The 17,913-nt window shown below is 41.9% G+C and overlaps 1 protein-coding gene across 1 annotated transcript in view; it reads left to right on the forward strand.

The window, feature by feature from the left end:
• Window positions 1–17,913, forward strand: part of cdh13 (cadherin 13, H-cadherin (heart)) — a 1,035,536-nt gene that overhangs the window by 691,740 nt on the left and 325,883 nt on the right. The window contains exon 7 of the mRNA XM_059651748.1: window positions 12,901–13,079. Within this exon, the coding sequence (XP_059507731.1) occupies window positions 12,901–13,079 (179 nt within the window). The remainder of the gene's footprint in view (window positions 1–12,900; window positions 13,080–17,913) is intronic.

A 17,913-nucleotide genomic window follows, 5' to 3' on the forward strand; every position in this document is an offset into this window, starting at 1 on the left:
TATATAAGTATTCTGAAATATCCTGTTAATTGTCTGTCAGTGAATTTCTATTCATTTTTCTCTTGATGTGGTGGTACTGGTGTCGGATTGGGGTTGACAAAGTCAGAAATCACATGACACTTGGTTATAGCCCAACAAGTTTATTTGAAAACTCAAGCTTTTGGAGCATAACTCCTTCATCAGGTCAAATGAGAAAGAAGCACACGGAACTCAGAATTTGTAATTAAAAGATCAAAGGGTCACATAACCGATGATGATGTATTAAACATACTTAAGATGCTGTTAAATCTTTAATCAGTTAGAAAGTTTTAATGTTAATGTTAATCAACTAAACCCTTTTAACTGTTCAAAGATTTAACAGCATCTTAGGTTTGTTTAGTACATCCTCATCAGTTGTGTGATCCTTTGATCTTTTACTTATAATTTCTGTGTGCTTTTTTTCTCACTTCATCTGATGAATGGGCTACATTCTGAAAGCTTGTGTTTTCAAATAAACCAGTTGGACTATAATTTGGGGTGCCATGTGAGTTCTGATTTTTCTTCTAATCTAATATTCCAGTTCACTTCAGCTTCTCTTGGAACATTCTTATGAAGTAGGATTCTATATATATGACACTTGTCTAATGGGTACATTTTTAACTAGAGCACAGAGTTGACGCTGTAGAGCTTATGTACTTTAAAGTTTCAATTTCTAAAGATAACAGTTATGTTTTTCATTATTTCCTCCACATTTTGTTATAATGCATATTTTAAGGAAATTCTAGTTTCACTGTAAGCTGTTCCCTTTGGCAGTGTTAAAACTGATCCTACATCAAGGGAACGACATTGCAACATTGAAAACGATGGACGAATAAACAAATGATATGAAATTGTACTGTCTGTCCAGCTAGTTGTCACATTCTCCCCATTCAATTTAATGTTGATGAATATGTTGAAGAAGACGTTCAGACATTTCATCGTTCACACAGCAAATTAATTTTTTTCTTATCAACTTTCCATATCAAATGAGTTGTTTCTCACCTCTGAAATTAATTCCTGTTTCTTTTCATTTCTCTGACATGATGAAAAGGCATACAGGAAGAAGGATAAAATTATGTTGAAGAGTCGTTAAATGTACTGTAATGAAAAAAAAAGAGAAAATGGAAGCTTGTGGGCTGAAGACATGATAAATGATTGGGGAACGGCAGGGGGAAACCACTTCATTTCAGTGCAGATGAATAAGTAAGTCTAATGCACTGAGGCAAAGGCAGAAAAAAATCGAGTGCAGCGTCTCAAAAATAACGGGATGGAATGTGAAACTGTTTACGTGTGTGATTGCAACCTTGCATTAACCCCACACACTGTTGTGAATGGGTACAAAGGTCAATAATACTCATTATGTAAATGAGACAGAAGTTTCGTTTGAACATTTTGTGATTGGGGTGAAAGGTGTTCATCTCATTTTAGAATAGGAAATTGTCACCTTTTAATCTGATGTATACTACAAATACATGTCAGGTCCAATTCTGAGCTTGTTTAAGCTGTGCCAATATTTGGATATGCGAAAGATTCAAAATACTGCGACCCAGTCTGAATCTGTTGGCAATCTGAAAATATTATATGGAAGGGAGCCTTTGCTGGTTAATCCTTTCTGAAGCAAAGGAATATAGTATTTTGAAATTGAAGAAATTGTTTCCTGGTGGCAGCAAGGACAGATAGGTGTGACTCATCATGGACCATCCATGTCTCTTGAGAACTCAACACGGACGAGTTCATATTATAACAATATCCTTTCAAAAATATCAAGCCAAAAGCCAAAATAATAAAACAAACAAAGTGAAGGTGAACAATTCAAATAAAAAATCACATTTCATTTAGAGCCATAAAGCTGCACAGCCTGGAAATCGACCCTTCCGTCCAACTCGTCCATGCCAACCAGATATCCTAAATTGATCTGGTCCCATTTACTAGCCTTTGATCCATATCCCTTTAAACTCTTCCTATTCATATACCCATCCAGATGCCTTTTAAATATGCTTTTAACAGCCTCTACCACTTCATTTGGCAGCTCATTCCATGCATGCACCACTATCTTCTGCTAATAGAAATTTAGACATTACTCTTCGATCAGTCATTATTAAATAATGTGCTCCTGTTAAAGAAAATCAGTTATTTTGGACTGTTCATATTTATTGTTGATGTTATACCTCTGGCTTGAATGAATGCAGGATGTTCTGAACCTGCTGGAAAATCTCAGCAGGTCTGGCAGTATCTGTGGAGAAAAATGAGAGTTAACATTTCACGTTGGTTCCATGCTGTACAGCTGTAAGATTCTGAATGAAATGTGTTTTTTTTTAATTGTTCACCTTCATTTTGTTTGTTTTTATTGCTCTGGTTACTGGCTTGACACTTTTGAAAGGGTCACGTTATAATATGATCTAATCTATAATAAGTTCTCAAGATATGTGTATCATGAACCCTATTATAGCATGGTCTAAGATTAAAAACAGATCTGAGGAAGGGTCACTTGACCCAAAATGTTAACTCTGATTTCTCTCCACAGATGCTGACAACATGCTGAGCTTTTCCATCAGTTCCTGCTTTTGTTTCTGATTTACAATATCTGCAGCTCTTGCAGCTTTTATTTTGGATGTTCTGAAGTTGTCACTCTTAGAGCTGTTGATTTGTTTTATTGGTTTGCAATGAACCCATGTTCTAATGAGTGAGCGAATGTGGGTTCTGATGGCAGTAGCTTAATCTCTGCATCTCTCCAGTGCTGGTTGATAAATCCTGCAATCCTTCTTTTGTCAGTTCTAAACTCTATAGGAGCATTGACATTGCCATTTATTTGGTGCCCAAACATTATAGCCTGGGTGCTTGGGTAACAGGACCGGATAATTCAGACCTCAGCCGGGTGTCCCAAGTATCTACAAGCTAGACAGAGGGTATTGTCAGCCTTTGAGGCTTTCCCTCTTGCTTGGTTTCATTCATCTCTAGCAACACCCTTCTGAACTTTTCTTTTACTTTAAGCCATCCATGAATCATTGATTCAGTGATTCCTAGTATTTGTGTTGAATGCTGTTGGTATCTTCAGCAATGGTGTAAGACTTTTGTAATTCAGTGCACATGGTTTTGTATTAATCCCTGCATTATCAATGGCCAATATTTATACTGAGAACATTTGGAACTTAATTTGTCATGATGTTGCTATCTCTTTGGCTGGTTCTCAATCCATTTGTGTACAAATGTTCTGAAACACTTTCTGAAATGATAAATCTACATGAATTTTTTGGGTTCCATGCTGGATATGTTATGCCACATACAGTGCTAATGCAGGCTGTATTATTGAAGTAGTCAAGATTGGGGGTGATAGAGAGAGACTGAGAGATACGCACGTTCTTGATCTGATTTGTGTAATGTAAGCACAGCGAAGCGCTGCTTTTTCTGAGCACAAGTAACTGGTTCACTGCACCATTTCAGACGAGCACTAGGTGTCAACCACAATAGTGTGGATCTGGACTCACAAATTGTTATTCTTTACCACAGAGGGCTATCAAGGCTGAGTCATTGATTAATCTCAGCTTTGAATATACTTAATAAGGGAATTTAGAGTTATGGAGAAAGAGCAGAAAAGAGACATTGAATATTATCATATCAGTCATGATTTCACTGAATGGTGGTGCAGACTTAATGGTCAGAAAGGCCTGTTTCTACTCTTACTTCTTATGTCTCACTATCAGTGCACTCATAATATCAAAGCATCATAGCATGTAATCTCAGAATATATAAATCCTGTAGCCTCTTTAATTTAGATCACTGGAAACACGCCTCTTTGTGAATAATTGCTTAATAATTTGCCCCCCATATGCTTGTACGGCAACTGTTGTAACGGTAATAAATGTCTGTTGGTTTCTTCACTACCACAACATCCAGTTCCTTATATACAGGTGATAACCTAAGTGTTGCTAAATCAGGTAACATCTTGCTGTTGGAAGCAGACTCACTAAACCTCAAACCTCAATGGGTTTAATAATTAGCATTTGAGAAATAAAGTGGTTATGAGCAAGATCATTTGGTGCTTTTACTTAAGAGAATTTTTAAACTGGATGCTGAGATGACATGAAAGTCCCCAAAGCCTTGTCAATGCATTACATTTCAAGGATGTTGAATTCTGATATTATTGCATCAAGGAACAAGACCTTTCTGTTTTTGAACAGTGTGACTTGTATGAAGAACTGTAATAAATCTATCTGACCTACATCAGAACACTGGGTCAAAGTCAGAGCACACCTCGCAAATGTGACATTTATGGAAATATGAAGTTAATATTTCTTGTGAAACCTGATATGACCTTCTTTTTTGCATTTACAGATATACCCTTTCTGTGTAAGCATGTAGCAAAGAATAAATTGAACTTGAACTGTTTTTGTACCTATTTCCCTATTTATTCTTCTCATGGCGTTGCCTTAGGTTTCAGTTCAGTCTCATGGCCTTTTACAAATCAACCAAGTCAAATGGGCATCTTGTAAGCATGAGACAAGATAATGATAGAGGAGAAGCTGTTCAAATATAGGCATCACCTCTTAGGTCAACTCTACCATCAGCCAATGTGCACAAAATATACAACCCAACATTGGAGCTAACCTGACAATAGTCAAGAGAGGGGATTTTCTTGGAATATATCCATTGTTCCTTTTATGTTACAATGAAGATGTAGGAATATGTAGGACTGTAACGAGAATTATTTCCTGTTTGGCTAGATGTTGTTGTGCATCTGAGAACTGCGATTTTGTTTTGCTACAATGGAGCAGTAATCTTTATTCGAGGGTCCTCTGCCTGAGGGCAGGTCTGCCCGACAGTGTGATTATTTCCACAAGGGGTAGGACAAGGACACAGGTTCCAAATCTACCTCAGTCAGAATGGGGATTGAACCCTGTACTGTTGGCATGAATCTGATCCATCCGGCCAACTGAAAAGCCAACATTCACTCAACAATTATGTTTTTGATGTTTGCTGACTGATTGAAGCGTTGCTGAGTTATAATTCTGGTAGATGTTGGAGAATGAAGCAAAGGTTTGTGTTGACAAACCATCAGTGAACCAGTTAGTCCTCTGAGAGAGAATCTCTAAATGGCCATATGCCCTCACAAATAGATTACAAATATAAAACAATCCAAGGCATATGGACACTATTTTTCTAACAAGGCCATTTTTAAAAAGTCAAGAAAATCCGTTTGTTCCTATATCCAAACTCAGTATTTTTCAAACTTTGGAATAACTTTAATAGTAGTAATTTTGTAGGATTGATCATTTTCTGCAGCTGCCTTTCTCATTGCTGCCAGCATGTCGCTGAGATCGTTTTCTCTTGGCATCGATGTGGCTAACAATTCTCTCTTTGAATTGAAGTGCACAATTGTCATTAAAGAGCTTCAGCAATTCTTTATGTTATCAATGTTGCTTGTTGAATAGCAAACTCACCTGAAATTCAGTGACTGATGTTATCAAGGCCTCGTAGAGTCATACAGCATGAAAACAGAGCTTTTGGGAAAAGACCCTTGTCATTCATCTTATCTCTGCCCCCATGATTATTTATTTTTTTTTAGGGACTTGAGGTTTGAATGATTGTGGAAAAACAAATTTGTTCCAAGTTTTTTGGAGATATTTTCATTACAAAATAGTCAAATGAAAAGCCATATAGCAACATTGTTTTTAAAATGGTATTCATGGGAATCATAATTTCAGTTATTTTCTTAGCTTGACATTTTAAAAATTATCAGTTGGGGTTTCATGACTATCTTGTTCAAGCAGTGTTTTGCTTGACGATTGGTTTACAGAGAGTAAAACTGGTTGATGACAATTTCCAACATGAAAATTCAGTGCAATAACCCGACAGCTTGCCACTTGCTTTTTCTGGAACTCCATTGTGGAGCTCTATCATGAACATCACCCACATGTACTGTCATCACCAGGGCTTCCCTATCCCTGTTCCCAAGCAGGGTTTCAATTTCCCTCTGCCCATCCTGTGTGAGGCAATTTGACCAGAACTACACAGAGCAAGTCCAGACTGCCATGACTGCTTCCCTATCCCTGTGCCCTCAGCAGGGTTTCAATTTCCCTTTGCCCATCCTGTGCGAGGCAATTTGATCAGAACTGCACAGGTCAAGTCCAGACTGCCATCAAATTCACAGCTGGCCCACAAAAATGGCACCAGTGTCAGAAACCCTTGAGATTCTGGCAGTGCCATGTACCTCTACTTCCAGTGACGGGGCAATATTACAAGTGGGGGCAGCATTGTATCAGTAGTGAAGTGAATTTTGAAAGACTGTGTAAGAAACCTTGCTGGGACTGTGGAAAGAAACCATAAGACCTTAAAATATAGGGGCAGAATTAGGCCATTTGCCTTTCTATTCAATCATGGCTGATATATTTCTTAACAACCTTTCTCCTGCCTTCTGCTATCGCCTTTAATCCTCTTACTAATCAAGAGCCTACTACCTCTGTCTTAAATATACTCAATGACTTGGCCTCCAGAACTTTCTGCAGCAATGAGTTTCACAGAGTCACCAGTCTCTGGCTGAAGATATTCCTCTTCACCTCAATTCGACATGACACTTGCCAAAATTGGCACAATTTCTGGTAAAAATCAGGCCTGTAGTTTCAATATGTTTTTCACTACATAACAGACTTTTTTTCTAAGAAACAGTTTCACATGATGAACGTAAATGACTTGCAACGCTGAATATGAAGCATAGCCACAGAGCTCCCATATCAGGATCAACTACAAGAAGGGAGAAAGGTATAGGCCAAAAGTAATGATGCTGGCTGTTTTAGCGGTTTCCCAGTGCTGTTTCGGTGTGTGTCATTTTGATGGAGGCCAGCTGTAGAAAGCCTGGCTAACTCACCTCTTTCCCCCCCACCCCACAAGTCTTCCCACCCACATCCACCCTCCCCCACCCAAGTGCCAGGCAGCAATTTAGCTTTGAATTAGATTCAATTAATGGAGGTCAGTTAGAATTTTCAAGCTTTCCCCACTGTTATGAAGCTGCTTAGGAGCCTGAAAGTGAGCACTCCGTGTTGTATGAGGAGTTCAGAAGTCTCACAACACCAGCTTATAGTCCAACAGTTTATTTGAAATCACAAGCTTTCAGAGCAGGCGGAATGAAGATAAGCACCCAGGAACAGAATTTATAGGCACCCTTTCTCCATAATCCACCAAGCCTGCACATCCCTGGACACGACAGTAATTTTAGCATGGCCAAACAACCTAACCAGCACATCTTTGGGCTGTGGAAGGAAACTGGAGCAGCCAGAAGAAACCCACGCAGACATGGGGAGAAAGTGCAAAGTCCACACAGACAGTTGTCCAGGTCTGGAATCTAACCCAGAGGCCGAGGTGCTAACCATTGAGCCACTGTGCCGGGAAAATCCAGCCCCAGGCTTCTGACACACCAACCCATAAGGTGGATACCAATTGCCATTCTGCTTCTCAGTTGCGACACCAGAATTGAAAAACTCAAGAATCATGGGATGGGAGCAGCATGAAAAGAGATCATTTAGCCAGCAGTATCTGTTCTGGTCTCCAAAGCAACAATGGCATCTCATGTCCCCTTGCTCACCTTCTTCCTGTAACACTCCGATTCTTCCTTTGCACACAAGAATCAATTTCCTCTTAAATAGGCTGCTTCCACCATGCTCTCAATGAGTGTGTTTGAGTTCTCCATCACACGTTGCACTGAAAGGTTTTTCCCCTATGCCTTCAAATCTTCAAGCCTTCCTCCAGTCCAAAAATATATATCCAACACAGCTTTCTGTTTGCTATCGGACAGGTCTGTATCCATGTTGTCATTGCCTCTGTTTATTGCTGGAGCATTATAAATCTGTTGTCTGGAATTCCTTGCCATGTGGAAGTCCATGTACACTGCATCATCAACTTTCTCGATTCAGTCGTCAAAATTATCCAGCAATTTGGCTGAAGAGAATTGTGATTATTCCTTAAGTCACCAAACTTATGAAACTCAGAGGTTGTAGTTTAATGGTATACATTTTGATCGTTATGCAACACTTTAGTCAGTAGACCAATGCTAACTCCAACCTCACATAAAATATCTAAAGTATTTAAGCTACATATTAAATACAGTGTCTTGAAAAAGGATTCTTTACAATTACCAGGTGCATGTGGACTGCTAGTGACTCTAAAATCTAGTAACTATATGTAAATAATGAAATACTGTGATTGTGGCATATTATGATCATGCTGGCAACAATTTTTAACTGCACGTTTTTTAATGTTCTCAATTATTCTGATGTATCAATTGGAAAAAAAACTTGCAGATCCAAGAAAGATTGGAGAAAGTGAACTGCAGATCGCTTAGAAACAACAAAAATAGCATTTACTTAACACTTTGACACATCTGTTGGTTATGTAAAGTTAAAGTGCTTTACAGTCAAGGAAGTATTGATGTTTAGGAGCTGTTGCAATGTAAAAACCATGGCAAATAATTTATTGACCAGATCAGTGGAGATAATTCTCTGCGTTTTTTAAAGTAATGGCATTTTATATTTACTATCCGACCTGAGCAACAGAATTTAATTCAGGCTCTATCAAAGGATGGTATCCCACTCCAGTCACCACACAGTTTGATTCGTGATAGACAGCATGGATTTGTGAGGGGTAGATCATGCCTCACAAACCTTACTGAATTCTTTGAAGAGGTGACCAAACATGTGGATGAAGGTAGAGCAGGGGATGTGGTATCCATGGATTTAAGTAAGGCATTTGATAAGGTTCCCCATGGTAGGCTCATGCAGAAGGTAAGGATGCATGGGAAGGGGGGAAATGTGGCAGATTGGATTCAGAATTGGCTGACCCTTAGAAGACAAAGGGTGGTAGTTGACAGAAAACATTCAACATGGTGCTCAGTTATGAGTGATGTACCACAAGGATCTGTTCTGGGTCCTCTTCTGTTTGTGATTTTTATAAATGATTTGGATGAAGAAGTGGAGGGGCGAATTAGTAAGTTTACGGATGATACGAAGGTGGGTCGAGTTGTGGACAGTACAGAGGGCTGTTCGAGGTTACAAAGGGACATTGATAGGATGTAGAGCTGAGCTGAGAACTGGCAGATGGAGTTTAACCCTGAAAAGTGTGAGGTGATTCATTTTGGAAGGACAAACTTGAAAGCAGAATACTGGGTTAATGGAAAGACTCTTGGCAGTAGAGGAGCAGAGGCATCTCTGGGTTCGTGTCCACAGTTCCCTGAAAGCTGCCACCCAGGTGGATAGAGTTGTGAAGAAGGTGTATGGTGTGTTAGCTTTCATTGATAGAGGGATTGAGTTCAAGAGCTGTGAAGTTGTGCTCCAGCGACACAAAAGCCTGGTTTGGTCACATCTAGAGTATTGTGTCCAGTTCTGGTCGCCTCATTACAGGAAAGATGTGGAAATGTTGGAATAGTCGCAGGGATAATAGGAACTGAGGATGCTGGTGAATCTGAGATAACAAGTTGTAGAGCTGGATGAACACAGCAGGCCAAGCAGCATCAGAGGAGCAGGAAGGCTGATGTTTTGGGCCTAGACCCTTCTTCACAAAATTTTCTGAAGAAGGTCCTAGGCCCGAAACATCAGCTGCCTTGCTCCTCTGATGCTGCTTGGCCTGCTGTGTTCATCCAGCTCTACACCTTGTTATCTTATTACCAGGATGTTGCCTGGAATGGGGGCAAGGTTTTACGAGGAAAGGTTGAGAGAGCTAGGGCTTTTCTCTTTAGAATGGCGAAGGATGAGAGGTGACTTGATAGAGGTGTACAAAATGATCAGAGGTGTGGACATAGTGGACAGACAGAGACTTTTTCCGAGGGTGAAGGTAGCTATTACCGGGGGCATAGTTCTCAGGTGAGTGGTGTGGATGTAGGGGAGACATCAGAGGTAGGTTCTTTACTCAGAGAGTGGCCGGGGTGTGGAATGTGTTGCTGGAGCGGGTAGTGGAGTCGGTCTCATAGGGGTATTTCAGCTACTATTAGGTAGGCATATGGATGATAGTATAAGGTAGGGGTGGAGGTTAGATAGACCTTCAGATTGGGTAAAAGTTTGGTACAACATCGTGGGCTGAAGGACCTGTACTGTGCTGTACTGTTCAATGTTCTATGTTCAACAATGCAGTGCACCGTCAGCATCAGTTTTGTTTTCAAGCCCTGAAATAGAACTTAAACCAAAACATTTGACTCCGACAAGAGTGTTACCAACTGAACCATGGCTCATAATTTTGTTGTAATTGATTAAAGCTTCAAGACATTGTATGACTTTGTCACTTGTAGCAATTGTCTCCTAATCGTGTGCATTTTCCCCCAAGACCTCATGATTTTGTAACTTATTAGAGGAATTTCAGACAAAAGAAAAACCTATGTATGATGCTAAAAGTTTGGGAAGCTGGACTGCTGCTGATATTTACACAGAATCTGCAGTGCTAATAATAGTTTTACAAACATTACATAGGTACACACAAAACAGGGACAGAAGTGAACCATTTGGCACCTTAGCCTTCTCAGCTATTTGATAAGATTATGCTGAACAGTTTCTGTTTCAAATTCCATACTCCTAGCTACCCTCAATAACCCTTGATTCTGTTCCCAACAACAACCTATCCACTTCTGCCTGAAAAATATTCAGTGTTCCCATGCGCACTGTTCTCTGAGGCAGTATTCCAAAGATGCACAACCCTCCTCAAAATCTTCTAGTCTCGGTCTTAGAAGGACAATCCCTTATTTTAAAAGCATGCTGTCTATTTCTGCCCTCAATCTTCTGAACTCCACTCTTCTAAACACAACCTGTTCCTATACGAAATCCCATTCACTCCAAGTAGCAACCCAGTCAACCTCCTCCGATCTCCTTCTGTGCACTGATGTCCCTTCCCATCAGGACAAATGACAGCATCCCATAAGCTTTCTTAATTATATGCAGTTGCCTGCACACTGGCGTTTTTTGACTCATGCAGAAGAACACCCATATCCTTGTAATTCTGCACTCATTCTCCATTTCAGAATTACTTTGCTTGTTTTTATTTTTCCTGCCAAAGTGAACGGCTTCACTTTTTGTTTCAACATTATAGTTCCATCTATCAGATTTCACCTCTTTCACACAGCAACTTTCACTCCCCTCATCTAAGCCATTGATGTAAATTGTAAATGTTGCAGCACCAGTGCAAAGCTCTGCAGGACGCCATTCATCACATCATGCCAATGAAAGATCCATTTAATCATGCTTTCTGTGTTCTGTCAAGCAGCCAGTGTGGTACCCTCTCCACCATGAGCTTTTATGTTCCATAATAACCTTTTATATAGAATTTATCAAATGTCTTCTGGAAATCTAAGTACTGTATAGTGTACAAGCACCTCGTTTTCCACAGTGGACTCCTTTAAAGTACTCCAATAAGTTGGCCCATCATGATACCATTTTCATAAAACCACATTGACTCTTCCTGATTACCTTGGCTTTTTATAAGTGCGCAATCTTCCTTCAATGATCAATTCCAACATCACTCCATGACAAATGTCAAACTAACTGTCCTACAGATTCCTGCTATAGAACTAGTCATCATAGTTTAAAAATAAGGAGGGCACATTTAAAACGGAACTGAGAAAATGTCATCAGTGATAATGGGAACTGCAGATGCAGGAGAATCCAAGATAACAAAAGTGTGGAGATGGATGAACACAGCAGGCCAAGCAGCATCTCAGGAGCACAAAAGCTGACGTTTCGGGCCTAGACCCTTCATCAGAGAAGGGGATGGGGTGAGGGTTCTGGAATAAGTAGGGAGAGAGGGGGAGGCGGACTGAAGATGGAGAGAAAAGAAGATAGGTGGAGAGGAGAGTATGGGTGCGGAGGTAGGGAGGGGATAGGTCAGTCCAGGGAAGACGGACAGGTCAAGGAGGTGGGATGAGGTTAGTAGGTAGGAGATAGAGGTGCGGCTTGATGTGGGAGGAAGGGATGGGGAGAGGAAGAACAGGTTAGGGAGGCAGAGACAGGCTGGGCTGGTTTTGGGATGCAGTGGGGGGGGAGGGGATGAACTGGGCTGGTTTTGGGCAGTGGATGTGGACTCTTTAAATATGTGTGAAGTAGGACAAGATAGATTCTTGATTACCAAGGGGTAGAAGATTAACAGGGATATGCAGGAATGTAGAGTTCAGATTACAATCAGATCAGCCATAGTCTTGTTGAATGGGGAGCAGGCTCAAAGGGCCAAGAGGCCGACTCTGTTTCCTTGTTTGTATAGTTTCTACTTCCCACCCTTTTTGAATAGAGGGCATAAATTTGCTACTCCAGCCCTCGGGAATTTTTCAAAAAATAATACCAATGCATCAACTGTCACATTAGGAATCTCTTTAAGGGATAGGGTGATGTCTATCTGGACTCATAGAATCTCTATAGTGTAGAAGGAGGCCATTTTACCCAACAAGTTCACAGCAACCCTTCACTGAGACCCACTCCTTACCCTATCCCTGTAACCCTGCATTTCCCATGGTTATTCCAGGTAGGCTGCAAATCCCTGGACACTAGGAACAATTTAGCATGGCCAATCCACCTAACCTACACATCTTTGAACTGTGGGAGGAAACCAGAGCACCCAGAGGAAGTCCATGCAGACATGAAGAGAACATGCAAATTCCAGACAGAGGGTAGAATTGAACCTGGGTCCTTGCGCTATGAGATAGTAGTGCTAACCACTGAGCCACCATGCTGCCCATGGGCTCAGAGGCTTGCCAGCCCATAGCTCCATCAATTTGCTTTGTACCATTTCCCTCCTTGTTATATAGAGCACTGATGCAGATGCTGAGGAAGAAAATATTTGGAGGGAACTCTCTGATGATTATTTTAACAACTGCAGAAAGTTTTTAAAGAAGTGATATAATTAACATTCTAACTCTCACTTTAGGAACTACAGTAATGCGCATGACAGCTTACGATGCAGATGACCCCAATACAGACAATGCAGTTCTGCGTTACAGTATCATTAAACAGACACCAGAGACACCATCTCCAAACATGTTCTACATCGACCCAGAGAAGGGAGACATTGTCACTGTAGTGCCACCTTCAATCTTGGACCGAGAGGTAAGTGAAAAGTCTATCATCGATTTTCATGTTTTACCTATTCAGTGTTTTACCGTTGAATTGATCCCTGTGGATGTGTATTTGTGTGATTTAAAGAAATTAAGATTTTTTTTCATGCAGACATTGCTTCAGTGTTGTATTATAAAAAACAATGAAAGGCACACAGCAAGCATCTTCAGCACAAAGCCCGTCCACAGGAAACATTGAAAGAAGATAAAACCGTAATCATTCGTAATACTGCTCATGATGAGCCATTGTCTTTCAAATATTAAAAACATTGAGTTCTGTTATAATAATGAGGTTTGATTGCAACATTAATTCAGTAATATAATTTATCTCTAGAGTACCATATCATTTGTTTTGTTTGTAATGTTAGTTGTGCTTATCGTCATACTACCCTTCTTCAGCCAGGCACATAAAGTACAGAAAGTTGACTTCTGTATGATGTTTCTACCAGCAGACGGGCAGGACATAAATGTCTAGAATAGACCGTCATACTCAGTAATCTTGCTGTGAAATGCTGTGCTGCACTATTGTAAAATTGCTAAGGACTGGTCTAAGTCTTGAATGGATTATTACTAAGTCCAAATGTCAGCCTTGCCTGCAGCTCTGTACCTCTGTTCATAATTCTGTTCTTCATTGAGTCATTGTCTCATGCTGAACAAGACTGTTCACAACATTGGTACCCAATCCAATCTTGATCCCAAATCTTCTCCATTGCATCGGCCACAAAGTTTCATCTCCGTGATGTTACTTGCCTTCAATCTATCTCTGCTTGTCTGCTGCTTATATTACCACCTCCAGATTCAATTGTTTTAATATTTTTGATTGACTTTCCAACCTCAGTAAACCTCAGTTCATTCAAAACTCTGCTGACCATGTCCTATCTTGTAGAAAGTCAAACTCAACAGTTATCCATATCCTCATTAAGCTAAATAAAAACCAAAAGAACTGCGGATGCTGTAAATCAGGAACAAAAATAAAGTTACTGGAAAAGTTCAGCAGGTCTGGCAGCATCTGTGGAGGAGAAAACAGTTAACTTTTCAGGTCCAGTGACCCTTTCCCTGACCCTTCTGAGGAAGGGTCACCGGACATGAAATATTAACTCTGTTTTCTCCTCCACAGATGCTGCCGGCCCCACTGAGTTTTTCCAGCAATTTTGTTTTTGTTCCTCACGAAGCTACAGTGAGTGTTGGCCTGAACAACTTAGAACAGAAATTCTGAAATCATCTCTTTAAACTTCCTCATATTCCTCATCCAACCCTATAATCATTCTAAACTCTGCACCTTTGACTGTTTTTGTTTGTATACATTTTCCCATTGTCCAGTTTGAAGTTTGAACCATCTAGTCTCTGCGCCACGAAGAGTTTATCCACTCCTTGAATGATCTTCCGGAATAGTAACCTCTTTAACCAAATATTACATCCTCTAAATACTCCCTTCTTTAACTTGAAGGTCATTTCTTTGATTATGCCTCTGTGGACTGTTTTGAATGTTCTCTATTTTAAAAGTACTACACAAATGGAAATTGATGTTATGATCTACAATCATACCATGGGTGGCATGGTGGCTCAGTAGTTAGCATTGCTGCCTCCCAATGCCAGGGACTTGTGTTCAATTGTACCCTCAGGTGACTGTCTGTGTGGAATTTGCACATTCTCCCCATGTTTGAATGGGTTTCCTCCTTTGCTCTGGTTTCCTCCCACAGTCCAAGGATGTGTCAGTTAGATAGATGGCCATAGTGTCCAGGGATTAAAGATAACAAAGCGTGAAGGTGGATGAACACAGCAGGCCAAGCAGCATCTTAGGAGCACAACAGCTGACGTTTCGGGCCTAGACCCTTCATCAGAGAGGGGGATGGGGTGAGGGTTATGGAATAAATAGGGAGAGTGGGGAGGCGGACTGAAGATGGAGAGAAAAGAAGATAGGTGGAGAGGAGAGTATAGGTGGGGAGGTAGGGAGGGAATAGGTCAGTCCAGGGAAGACGGACAGGTCAAGGAGGTGGGATGAGGTTAGTAGGTAGGAAATGGAGGTGCGACTTGATGTGGGAGGAAGGGATGGGTGAGAGGAAGAACAGGTTAGGGAGGCAGAGACAGGTTGGGCTGGTTTTGGGATGCAGTGGGTGGAGGGGAAGAGCTGGGCTGGTTGTGTGATGCAGTGGGGGGAGGGGACGAACTGGGCTGGTTTTGGGATGCGGTGGGGGAAGGGGAGATTTTGAAGCTTGTGAAGTCCACATTGATACCATTGGGCTGCAGGGTTCCCAAGCGGAATATGAATTGCTGTTCCTGCAACCTTCAGGTGGCATCATTGTGGCACTGCAGGAGGCCCATGATGGACATGTCGTCTGAGGAATGGGAGGGGGAGCTAAAATGGTTTGCGACTGGGAGGTGCAGTTGTTTGTTGCGAACTGAGCGGAGGTGTTCTGCAAAGCGGCTGCCAAGCCTCCACTTGGTTTCCCAATGTAGAGAAAGCCACACCGGGTGCAATGGATACAATATACCACATTGGCAGATGTGCAGGTGAACATCTGCTTGATATGGAGGGTCATCTTGGGGCCTGGGATGGGGGTGAGGGAGGAGGTGTGGGGGCAAGTGTAGCACTTCCTGCGGTTGCAGGGGAAGGTGCCGGGTGTGGTGGGGTTGGAGAGGAGTGTGGAGCAAACAAGGGAGTCACGGAGAGAGTGGTCTCTCCGGAATGCAGACAAGGGTGGGGATGGAAAAATGTCTTGGGTGGTGGGGTCGGGTTGTAGGTGGCGGAATTGTCGGAGGCTGATGCGTTGTATCTGGAGGTTGGTAGGTTGGTGTGTGAGAACCAGGGGGATCCTCTTGGGGCGGTTGTGGTGGGGGCAGGGTGTGAGGGATGTGTTGCGGGAAATGCGGTCAAGGGTGTTCGCCACCCCTGCGGGGGGAGTGTTGTGTTCCTTGAAGAACTGGGACATCTGGGATGTGCGGGAGTGGAATGCCTCATCCTGGGAGCAGATGCAGCGGAGGTGGAGGAATTGGGAATAGAGGATGGAATTTTTGCAGGAGGGTGGGTGGGAGGAGGTGTATTTCAGGTAGCTGTGGGAGTCGGTGGGCTTGAAATGGACATCAGTTTCTAGCTGGTTACCTGAGATGGAGACTGAGAGGTCCAGGAAGGTGAGAGATGTGCTGGAGATGGCCCAGGTGAACTTGAGAAATTATACGCGTCCAGGGATTATGCAGGTTAGGTGGATGAGCCATGGGAAATGCAGGGGAGTCTGAGTGGAATGTTGTTTGGATGGTTGTTATCAGCTAAATGGCCTGCTTTCCACATGTAATGATTCTATGCTTGGAGGCTGTATTTCTCATTACGCATTATAAACAATTCTTGTTAACATTGAGTAAAAAATAGGCCAAATTTTGACTTGACCAAAAGACAATATAAGAAAAGATATTTACTGAGGGCTAAAATATTTTGGCTTTTTTGGCAAAGTGTGAGTTATATTGAGTTTTTTGGAGAGATTCACAGCACAAGGTCCAGTGAAATTTCTTGCCATATCTGACCAAATGCACCTCATTATCTGCCAAGGCCAGGGGAAATTGACTTCCCTCATGTCTGATTCTATTCCCATCACATCATGCAACATTCAGAACTCACAATTCACCATATATCTGCTGAGAGGCCGGCATCCCTTGACCCCATGACGGCTGTAAGATCCTGTTGTGGACCAGGCAAACACTTTCAGCCCAGAGCTGCCATGCACAATTCCTGGACACATCAGACAGGAGGAATATGTGCCCCTTTGTCTGGAGGCTAGATAGGGTGGTGCAGCCACAGGCCTGATTTAGAACATAGAAAAGTACAGTCCCTTCGGCCCATGATGTTGCGCCAAACTTTTACCCTAATCTGAAGGTCTATCTAACCTCCACCATTACCTTATACTATCATCCGTATGCTGATCTAATAGCCGCTTAAATGCCCCTAATGAGGCGGACTCCACTACCCTCTCCAGCAATGCATTCCACGCCCTGATCACAATCTGAGTAAAGAACCTACCTCTGACTTCTCCCATATATCTAGCTCCACCCACTTTAAAACTATGCCCCCTCGTGATAGCTACCTCCACCCTCGGAAAAAAGTCTCTGGCTGCCCACTCTATCTATACCTCTGATCATTTTGTACACCTCCATCAAGCCACCTCTCATTCTTCGAGATAACAAAGTGTGGAGCTGGATGAACACAGCAGGCCAAGCTGCATTTAGGAGCACAAAAGCTTTGTTGTCTCGTATTCTCCAGCATCTGCAGTCCCCATTATCTCTGATCACCTCTCATTCTTCATTGCTCTAAAGAGAAAAGCCCTAGGCCTCTCAGCCTTCCTTCGTAAAACCATCTTTCCATTCCAGGTAACACCCTGGTAAATCTCCTCTGCACCTTTTCTAACGTTTCCACATCTTTCCTGTAATGAGGCGACCATAACTGGACACAGTACTCTAGATGTGGCCAAACCAGTCTTTTGTATAGCTGGAGCATAACTTCATGGCTCTTGAACTCGATCCCTCGATTAATGAAAGCTAACACACCATACGCCTTCTTAACAACTCTATCCACCTGGGTGGCAGCTTTCAGCGAACTGTGAGCATAAACTCCAAGATCCCTCTGCTCCTCCACACTGCCAAAAATCTTTCTGTTAACCCTGTATTCTGCTTTCAAGTTTGTCCTTCTAAAATGAATCACCTCACACTTCTCAGCGTTAAACTCCATCTGCCACTTCTAAGCCCAGCTCTGCATCCTATCAATATCCCTTTGTAACCTCGAACAGCCCTCCGCAGTATGCACAACTTAACCCACCTTCGTATCATCTGTAGGCTTACTA

This window comes from Stegostoma tigrinum, chromosome 16, assembly GCF_030684315.1.
Source record: "Stegostoma tigrinum isolate sSteTig4 chromosome 16, sSteTig4.hap1, whole genome shotgun sequence".
NCBI classification, from domain to species: Eukaryota; Metazoa; Chordata; class Chondrichthyes; order Orectolobiformes; family Stegostomatidae; genus Stegostoma; species Stegostoma tigrinum.